The 10,707-nt window shown below is 37.5% G+C and overlaps 1 protein-coding gene across 1 annotated transcript; it reads left to right on the top strand.

The window, feature by feature from the left end:
- Positions 1-758: 758 nt before the first annotated feature.
- On the top strand, positions 759-1,212 carry Rpl22 (ribosomal protein L22). The gene has a single exon (XM_036175127.1). The coding sequence runs from the start codon at positions 772-774 to the stop codon at positions 1,156-1,158; it is 387 nt and encodes a 128-aa protein (XP_036031020.1). The 5' UTR covers positions 759-771; the 3' UTR covers positions 1,159-1,212.
- The last annotated feature ends 9,495 nt before the right edge of the window (positions 1,213-10,707 follow it).

The raw sequence follows: 10,707 nt of genomic DNA, 5'->3' as shown, positions 1-10,707 counted from the left end.
GTTTTTAATTTTAATAAACTCCTCCTTACCAGTCTCATATTATGAAGCATGCTGTCTTAAAATATTTTTATTTATTTCAATTTATTTTATGTCTATGGTTATGTTTTATGCATGTATGTAGGTGTATCATGTTCGTGCCTGGTACTCACAGGGGCAGAAAGTAGTCATCAGATACCCTGGAACTGGAGTTTCAGATGGTTGTGAGCTACCATGTGGGTGTTAACAATCAAATCTAGTCCTATGAAAAGGCAGCTAGCGCTCTTACTTCTGAACCATGTCTCCAGTCCATGAATGATGCTTATGATACTTACTTCAAAAAGCCTATACACAAACCGAAGTTCATCTACATTGTTTTTCTATAACATATTTTCAAATTTTCTTACTTAGGCAACACAAATTTAGGTTACAGTTCTACTTTGAACCACTTATTTGTGTAGGGGTGTGGTGTGGTGTGTGTGTGTGTGTTTGTGTGTGTGTGTGTGTGTGTGTGTGTATGTGTGTGGTGTGTTTGTAAAAAATGTTTAATCACTGTCTATCTTAAAATTTTGATTGTTGTAGTTTGATTTAAGATGGCAAAAAGACCACAATAGTATATGTTGAAAATTTTCAACTTTAGCTATTACATTGCCATTGCTTCTTTGTGAAATAATAGTTAAATATATTTATGTCTTTCTATTTAGAACCCTGCCTCTTTTATAAAATATTTAATTTATTATATTTTGGGGATTGTATCCAATTTTTAAAATATATCGTTTTTGCTCCTCTGCTGCCATGGCGCCCGTGAAAAAGCTTGTGGCGAAGGGGGGCAAAAAAAAGAAGCAGGTTTTGAAGTTCACCCTTGATTGCACCCACCCTGTAGAAGATGGAATCATGGATGCTGCCAATTTCCAGCAGTTCCTCGAGGAGAGAATCAAGGTGAACGGGAAAGCTGGGAATCTTGGCGGAGGGGTTGTGACCATCGAACGGAGCAAGAGCAAGATCACTGTCACTTCCGAGGTGCCTTTCTCCAAAAGGTATTTGAAATATCTCACCAAAAAATATTTGAAGAAGAACAATCTCCGAGACTGGCTGCGTGTTGTCGCCAACAGCAAAGAGAGCTATGAGCTACGCTACTTCCAGATCAACCAGGACGAGGAGGAGGAGGAGGATGAGGATTAAGACACATTGGTCTGCAATGTTTTGTATTAATTCATAAATAAAATTTAGGAACAATATATATATATATATATATATATATATATATATATATATATATATGTATATGTATATGTATATATATATGTATGTATATATATACATATATATATTATCCTTTTTTTAAATTATAATATAATTACATCATTACTCCTTCCCTTTCTTTCCTTCAAACTGTCTCATATACCCATTCTTGGTCCATTTTTCATTATTTGTTGTTACATAAATATATAATCTGTTTTGTCTAGTATAATGTCACTTATATGTATGTTTCCAGGGCTGAACATTTAGCATTAGCTTTCCCCTGCCCATGTTAGTATGTGCATTAATGTTGTTCAACACAAGTTTAGGTAGTCCTGATAGTGAGATTTTCTAGGTATAACTTCTGACATTACTAGGAGAAAGAATTGGAAAGCAAACAGTTTTATCCTCTGGTTCTTACAATCCTCCTGCCACCTTTTCCACAATGATCCCTGAAACTTTGGTCTGGGTATTGTTTTGTAGATGTATCTGTTGGGATTGTGCACTACAACCCAGCATTCAGATTGGTTGTGTTTTTCTATAATGGTCTCTATCTGTTGCAAAGAAGAATTTTCTTGATGCAAGATGAGGACAAGTATTTAGAATCTAGTCAAGGATCATTCAAAGTTAGTAAAGTGTCAGTTGTTGATTTTCCTGCAAGATCCATGACTTCACTAGCCTTAGGTAGTTAGCTACTTAATTATATGTGTAGGATCTTGTCTACATATGGGTGTGTGTAAGTGAGAGAAGGTGCCCAGGGAAGACAGAAAAGGACATCAGATCACTAAGAACTGGAGATACAGGAATTTGTGATCCACTTGATATGGGTGCTGGGAACAAAATGTAGCTCCCCTTCAATAACAGTACTCTCTTAATCCCTGAGCCATTTCTCAAATTTCTGGGGATATTATATATTCTAGTGATCTTTGAATTTATTATCTTGTCATTACCACATTGCCAGTCTTCATTCTTGTTCAATTCTTAGTTGTCTATTTCTGTCTTTTTGCCCTCTGACATAAACATTAACATAATTCTATTGATAAGCCCACAATAACTTTCCTAATAATTGTTGTTCATATATACAATGGAATTTTTTTTCAGCTGCAAAATAATTAAACTGAAATTTTCAAGAAAATTAATGGAACTGGGAAATATTATATGGTGTGAGGAAACCCAGGCACACAAAGAAAAATGCAGGTTTTTCCTCATTGGTGAAGATAAGGTTTGAAACTTTAGACATGTGTATTTCATTTAGAATACTTATATATAGGTCAAGGGATTATTAAGGGGCCACAGTGTGTGTGTGTGTGTGTGTGTGTGTGTGTGTGTGTGTGTGTGTGTGTGTGTGTGTGTTGTCTTGAGAAAAGGGTATCAAGGGTGATGAAACAAAATGCAGTGGTATAAGGTATCAAAGGGAATCATGGGACAGCAAGAATGAGATGATGAATGGCATGGTACCTAACACTAAAAGCCATTTTAAGAAATTATTTTGAAATCCACTACTATAGAAATTACCTTTAAAATATATATACACACATATACATACACATTGTTCCACAAGGTGAAATCCATACCTGGCATCATTATTAGCCCCAAGAGTCTATGGCTATACAGGTCAGGGGCCCTAAAGTAGTGCCTACTACTACTGTTCTGTAAATGGATATATTATTAAAATGAATCCTAATGACTTATTGATATGTTCATTGATAAGAGCATCTCTCAACCCTTATCAGAGAAGCTATTTTATGCAGTAGATGACTAATTAACACAAAAACCTACAATTGGTCAAAGTACAGAAACTCAGAGACAGCAGAGAGGGGATCACCCCTAATGGAACATTTCTACCACTCTCCCCCTCACAAGGCTCAGACATCATTAAGGAGGAAATAATCAAAAGATTACAAAAGCCAGAGACAGCTAGGCAGTGGTGGCACACACCTTTAATCCCAGCCCTTGGGAGACAGAGGCAGGTGGATCTCTGTGAGTTTGAGGCCAGCCTGAGCTACAGAGTGAATTCTAGGAAAGGCACCAAAGCTACAAAGAAAAATTCTGTCTTGAAAAAGAAAAAAAAAAAAAAAGAAACAAAAACCAGAGACAATGAATGATTACAAAGAAACAGTGTTTTCCAGACACAACATGGGAGTTGTATATATGCAGCAGTTGTGACAGCATTATAAGCCACTTGAAAGCTCCAGCCAGACAAAATCCCAGCATGGAGAGGGGAGGTGGGTAGCAAGTTCCACTTCCACCTGAGAAGCACTGGTAACTGACAGCTGCTGAGAGAGGGAGAGTCTGTTTTCTTTAAGGGTATGACCTCTGGCAGTTCAATCATGCTCCACGGGACAGCCACACACACAGGAGTATGTGGGCAGTGCAAATTGGATTCTGTGGGGTTTAGAAATGAAATGAAGACACAAAATTGAGTGTGTACAGAAGTTGGTGGAGATGATTTTGGAAAATGAATTGTATGAAATACTTAATGAATTAATGAAAATAATTTTTAAAAGATGAAAGAGGTTGGAATAGAGGTTCCCTTCTTGGCTAATACTATTCCCAGAAACCTTAACAGGTAAGAGATTTGTCCTGACTGGGCCAGGCAGGAAAACTCTAACTACAAATGGCGCCCAACGTGTTGGCAAGAATTTCCACCTAAAACCTGAGAAAAAAGATTCTAAAACAGAGCTAAAAAGAACGTCCTAGTTGTCTCTCTCACGTTAGCAGCAGCCTGCAGGTTTGAGCTACTGTGGCGGGTATCTGGCATGTGCATCTGACCTGCAGTGTGGCGGGACAAGAAAGAAGAGAATTCTGGGAAGTAGAAGGTTGGAGAGAGACACCACCAGCCGCCGCCATGAGAAGCAACATGTAAAGACACTGGTAAGCCACAAAGCCATGTGGCAAAGTATAGACTAACAGAAATGGGTTAATTTAAGATAGAAGTAGATAACAAGAAGCCTGCCATAGCCATTCAGTTTCTAAACAATGTAAGTTTCTGTGTGCTTTCTTGGTTGGGTCTGAGCGATTGTGGGACTGGCGGGTAAGAGAGATTTGTCCTGACTGGGCCAGGCAGGAAAACTCTAACTACAAAATGCTTTTTTGAAAGGAACCTCGGTGTTAAGTATAGGATATTTACTTGTGAGTTGATGGCTAGAACAGTCTCAAAGGCCCTCAGAACATATATGCTAATGATATCATTCTTGGTTGCTGATCAGTATGAACAGGCATGAACATAATGCTGATGACACCACGTGTATTGATTATAGTACACAGAAATCAAGAAGTAACTGAACTGGAAATCCCTTCCAGCTGACTGGCATTCACAAAGCCAGGAGGTGTAACCTAGGCTGCTGAGGGGGAAATCTCATTAACAGTCTCAAACAGTATAGACCATATATACTACTATAATGACATACCAGGAAAGATACATCCACTTGTGAAATTGTGGCATGACAATTTTGAGGATAAATACCTACTTTGTGATTGGATTTTGGTCTCATTACAAATGAAGAAATGCACATTTAACCCAGTCAAATGCCTGTGTTTAGGGAAGGAATGGACCCAATGGGAAAATACACTACAATTGTTATTCTAAATTAATCTGTATCAAACTAATTACTACTTATGTCTACATCCATATACAAGTGCTGTTCTAAATGAAAGTCAAAGAAGCTCTTTTTTCAGATTTCTCTAAACTCTCCTGACTCTCTTTGTACTCTCTCTGTATCCTAGTAAAACATTGAACTTGAGATTATCCTCCCTCATCCTACCAAGTAGCTGGGATGATGGATCTGTTCAACCAGGCCCAGCCTTTTCTCCGTATATTCCTACCCATTTTTCTCTACTTCTACTCATTGCTTAGTATTGCAATATTGCTTTTGACCTAACTTTATTAAAATGGAAACCAATGTCCATATAGTCTGAAATATCTGCCTGATGTTTCATAGGTCATTGACATTTTTTTCTATAACACCATCAGTCTAATCACCAAATATTAAGAAAATTTAAAGTCTGTTATTAATGCAAACGCTATATTAATGAGAGTGAATTGGTCTGTTAAGGGGAAAACCAAATTATCGTCCATGTCTCTCTTAGGTCATACCTTTAAGATCTCTCTCCTCAGAATTTAGAATTTATTCTTATAAAACTACACTATTGGTCTCCCTTTGTGAGATGGTTCAGGCATTCATTGGTAGGACTACTGATCTGAATTCAGTACTCTGAACCTATATGGTGGAGGGGGAGAACTAATTTCTGAAAATTATACTCTAATTTCCACATATAACTCATAGCATGTGTGCTTGAATTCTTGTACATAAGTGAATACATGTGCATACATGTGTGAACACACACAGATTCACAAACACAATAAATAAATGTTAAATGAGATACATTGCATTACCTAAATATTTGAGTGTAAACCAGGCTAGCCTTGAATTCATATAGATCTGCTTGATTCTGCTTCTTGTGTAATGGGAATTTAATTTTTATTCAGTAATTGCTCATACAATTTACATGCACTATTTGTCTATAAATAAATTAGAGAAATTATGAAAACATCTATATATTGATTTTAAGAGGACAAAATAAAATAGATATAAATATAAAAACAAGTTCAGTATTCAAAACCCTTGGCTGTGTGTATGCAATTGAAATCAATTAGAAATTAAAACATTGAAAGTTAAGACCTCTAGTTGCTGAGGCTGCTATTTATATTATTGAGAGATAACTCTTATCTTTCTCTGTCTCATGAGTCCATAATTTTTGGTTAATTGTTTATATTTAAAATAATTGAGAAATTACATAATAATTAATTAGGAGTGTGTTGAACAAGATTGATTAAGAAAATAATTGCCTCACAGAATGAGAACTAGAATTTTTTGCTCAATTTGAAAGCCTCAGGGCTATCTAAGCAGCTGGAGATAATGGAAGAGAGAATAGAGTACATTCAAAGTAATAAATGTTTTTCCTCTTTGGGGGATTTCATTTTCTTCCATGATTGAATTCCAGAATATTATGTTTAGTGATATGTATTACACAAACTTTACTGATTTAAATGATAATCTAGCCTATAACTTCACAACAGCATCTAGTATAATATTTGATCAAATGCATGACACTAAGATTGAAGGATTAATCAGAAAATTTTCAAATTATTTGTTTGTTGCATCTCTTATAGATAACTTCTTTCATTTTTGACCTCACATGAAATGAATTTAACTAATGTGTATGTTCACTTCGACTGTGACAGGGTATCTCCTATCCAGGAGAGGAAGAGGAAAGAGGATACAAGTTGAGACCTTCTGTGGTTAGAGCCTGATCTGATGAGCTCCTTTTCACACACACGTGCATGAATACATAGAGATACCACAGACATCACTTTTCTGGGCTTCATACTGTCTACCTTTTTCTCCTTCTACACAAGACTCAACTAAATTACAATAATATGTGTTTGGAGTTACATTTAATACCATGTATTGAACAGTTCTAGAATGGTCTAAAAGCTATACACATGTCTCATTCACCTCCAAACTTTAAAACTACAAACTCATTTTTTATTTCCATCAGTGTCCTTGTTAATTTCATGCTTCTTTTAGTTTTAGGCTAGGAAAAGCAACATAGTTTTGAAAAAAACATAAAAATATCTCTAATATTCTTTTTTCTCTGCTGTGTAAACAAGAACCATGGTAACATGTTATGACTCACAATGTCTGTTCAAATTTACATTCTTATCAACAGTGTAAAAATATAATGTATTATGTATGAGAACCAAAGACTACCTTTAGCCTTTTTGATATTAATGAATATAAATATATTGTAAGCTTATTATAAGTGATGATGCCCTGTGATTTTGATATTTCCCATCTATTGATATACGTGCTGACCATACTTAATTTTTTATGGAAATATGTCAATTCCACTCTGGCTATTTTTCCAGTATTTTTTTCTTTTTTTCCCTTTTTTTTATTTATTATATTTGTGTTTTACACATCAGGCATGGGTTCCCCTGTCCTCCCCCCTCCTGCCCCAACTCCCACCTTCCCCCCATCCCCTTCCTTCCATTCCCATCTCCTCCAGGGCCAAGACTCCCTTGGGGATTCATTTAAACCTGGTGGATTCAGTACAGGCAGGTCCAGTCCCCTCCTTCCAGGCTAAGCAAAGTGTCCCTGTATAAGCCCAAGGTTCCATAGAGTCAGCTCATGCACTAAGGACAGATCCTGGTCCCACAGACTGGGTGCCTCCCAAACAGATGAAGCTATTCAATTGTCTCACTTATCCAGAGGGCCTGCTTGGTGATCAGATGGCCAAACACCCTAACTGTCGTGCTGGAACTCTCATCCAATAACTGTTGGAAGTGGATGCAGAGATCCTCTGCCAGGCCCCAGGTGGAGCTCCAGGAGTCCAACTTTTGAGAAAGAGGAGGGACTATAAGAGTGTGAATTGTTGAGATCACTATTGGAAGAGCACAGGGACAAATAGCCAAACGAATGGAAGCACATGAATTATGAGCCAGGGGCTGAGGAGCGCCCAGCTGGAGCAGGCCCTCTGGATAAGTGAGACAATTTTTTCAGTATTTGAGAAGATGGGTTTTACTGTAAAGCATTGCATCAATTTTTTCAAAAGTTTGGTTATCAAATATATCATATATACTCTCTACCAGTGTATAGAATGTTTTTCATTTTTTGATTTGTGGTGATATTTAATTTGTGCACCCCAATAAAGTTTATCTGGGAATCAGAGGAAAAAGACAGCCATCATATTAAACATAGAGATCAGGCAGTGGTGGCACACACCCTTTAGCCTATCATTCAGGAGGCAGAGATCTATCTGGATCTCTGTGAGTTCAAGACCACACTGGGAACAAAGCCAGGCATGGTGGCACATGCCTTAATTCCAGCACAAGTTAAACATAGAGGTCTGGTGTAATGGGTAGCCATGCAGCTTTGAGCTGGAAGTACCACCCCCATTGAGGCTTCTGTAACTGTCATGCCTACAAGGTCGAGCCCAAAGAGAACCCTTGAAGACCAGAGATCCAGGTGGGTTGGTTCTCTTGGTTCTTGGATCCTGGATGCTGGAGGTAGATGGAGCAGCATTCTCCAGAGAACACTGCTGGACTGTGCTTCACCTTTCCCAGACCCTGTTACCTATCCCTTCACTTGTAAGTTGCCCCACAAAATAAACCTCCCTTTTAACTACGTGGAGGTGCCTTAATATTTTAACCAATAGTCTAGAGGTCTGTGCAGACAGACAGGAAGTGATAGAACTGGGCAGAAAGAGGAAGTGATGTTGCTGGGCAGAGACAGGAAGTAAGATAGCAGGGTGCAGAAAGGTATATAAGTGTGAGTATACAGGAAGTAGCTCTCTTTCTCTGGAAGCTGAGGAGGGGGTAATGTGAGGTTGGCTGTGGCTTGTTCTGCTTCTCTGATCATTCAGCTTTTCACCCCAATATCTGGCTCTGAGTAGTTTTTTTTATTAATATAACCTTTTAGGATTCATGTTACATTTTTTTTTTGGCAGTTTAGGAGGACCGAAGCATGGTATTGTTTTACTCACTCTAATCGAATAGAATGATTTTTGTGTAATGAGCTCTGTTTCATTGAGAATAGAAGGTATTTATGTACAAAGAAATACACCAAATGAAGATATAGATCACATGCTAAACTAGTAATAAAAGAAGAGCAGATTGATGATAAGAATGAGGTTTGCCTTGGATAAAAACTGAAATCTATTCTAGAAAAAAAATAATGATGCAGAAAGCAAGTCAGGTAAGAGACTTTCTCGGGAAGGAAGCTGTATATCTTATGGGTTTGAGGATATACTGCTGAATTAATGGATATTTAGTAACTTGTAGGGTCACACAATAGTGAATAAGCATCGTTTTAGTAATCATTAGAGAGTCTTGGACACCAGTTTGGAGCTCTCCAAATTGCCAATAACTACATGCAGTGCTCATTCACAGAAAAACCTTGTCATAAAGTGATTTCTTTTACATAAAGGAGTAATGGAAAGGAGATAGACATGTTTGACGAAAGACATATCAGAAGGTATTATGACACCTACACTTGGGAATGTAGAATCCATCACATACATGAGGAGGAAAGAAAAAAGAAACTGTGAATATAAAGTTGAGAAAAGTCAAGTATGATTTCCAGAATATTGATATTCAACATCATGTGAGCTAGAGGTAAGAGTTCTTGTACCAGCCACCTGGGCAGTGACTGATCAGAGCACTCACAAATTTATCAAGCAAAAACCACAGGCCAACTTAAAAAATGTTGTGCTAATTGACATAATTATCTATAAGAGCATTATTCTACATATGAAAACAATTTTAAATTTTACTTTTCTTTAAGTATGTCTCCCCACTCTGTGTGTGTGTGTGTATGTGTGTGTGTGTGTGTGTGTGTGTGTGTGTGTGTGTGTGTGTGTGAGTGCAGTAACCTCAGAGGCCACAGAGGGTGCTAAATAACCTGTGACTGGAGTTACAGACAGTTGTGAGCCACCTTGTGGATGCTGGGAATTGAACCAGGGTCCTGTGCAAGAACAACCAATGCTCTTAACCACTGAAATATCTCTCTACCCCTCCAGAAGTTAATTTAAATTCATTTGGTATGCTTATTTAACTTTGCCTATCTGAAGTCTGGAGTAAAACCTCAAGTCTCCAGGTGTGATTGCATTTCATAATAGAAGGAAGTAATTATTCACAGCTTACCACACTTCAGATCCACTATGCAAATTTCCATTTGTTCTTGAAAGTAAGTGTTTCTGTGTGGAAATCTGTAACCACTATTCCAGTAATTTTTTTTATATTCATCAGGAGCTTTCAACACCACTTCTTTTCTATTAGTTATATTTTTATCTGATAATTTCATGCATGTATACAGGGCACTCCCTTATATCTCCCCTACCTCTACTATCTGCATCTCCATCCAAAGGTTCCTTTATGTTTTGTTTTCAGATCCTCTGGTTTTGTCTATGGATAAAACATAAATATTTTTGTTGTCCTTTGGTGCCACATCAATTTAGCTAAATCACATTAGTGAGGTCCCCCTTTGGGTCTATGATCTCTCCAGTCATGGGTTTTTGACGGGGTTGCAGCATCAGACATTTATTCCTTCCCATATAACGAGCCTCTAATGACAAGAAGGGCAATTGATTACCAGAGGGCACATCTTTCTAGCAGGTTGGCATCATATCTGGTAGGGTTAATCGCTAAGTAAAACAACTGATGTCTTATCTCTCCTAATATCATAAGTAGTTTCTTCCTGCATTTTGATAGCTAGCCAGTAAGGAGGAATCCTTGAGCTTAGTTACAGTTAGCTTTCTCCATAACTTGCAGTCAGGTATGTGCTATCTTTAGCAATAAGATCTTATCATTTAGTTCTGGTAGTCAACCAAGAGGTGTAGCAATACCCCAGAATACCACCTCTTTCTAATTAACACATACAAAATAAGTAAATGTAGAAAGAAGCATTTGTCAGTAGCCATGCTAAGTGG

The sequence above is a fragment of the Onychomys torridus genome, chromosome X (genome assembly GCF_903995425.1).
Source record: "Onychomys torridus chromosome X, mOncTor1.1, whole genome shotgun sequence".
Classification (NCBI taxonomy): Eukaryota; Metazoa; Chordata; class Mammalia; order Rodentia; family Cricetidae; genus Onychomys; species Onychomys torridus.
The sequence above is the reverse complement of the archived record's forward strand: the minus strand, read 5'-3'. Positions and strand labels throughout refer to the sequence as shown.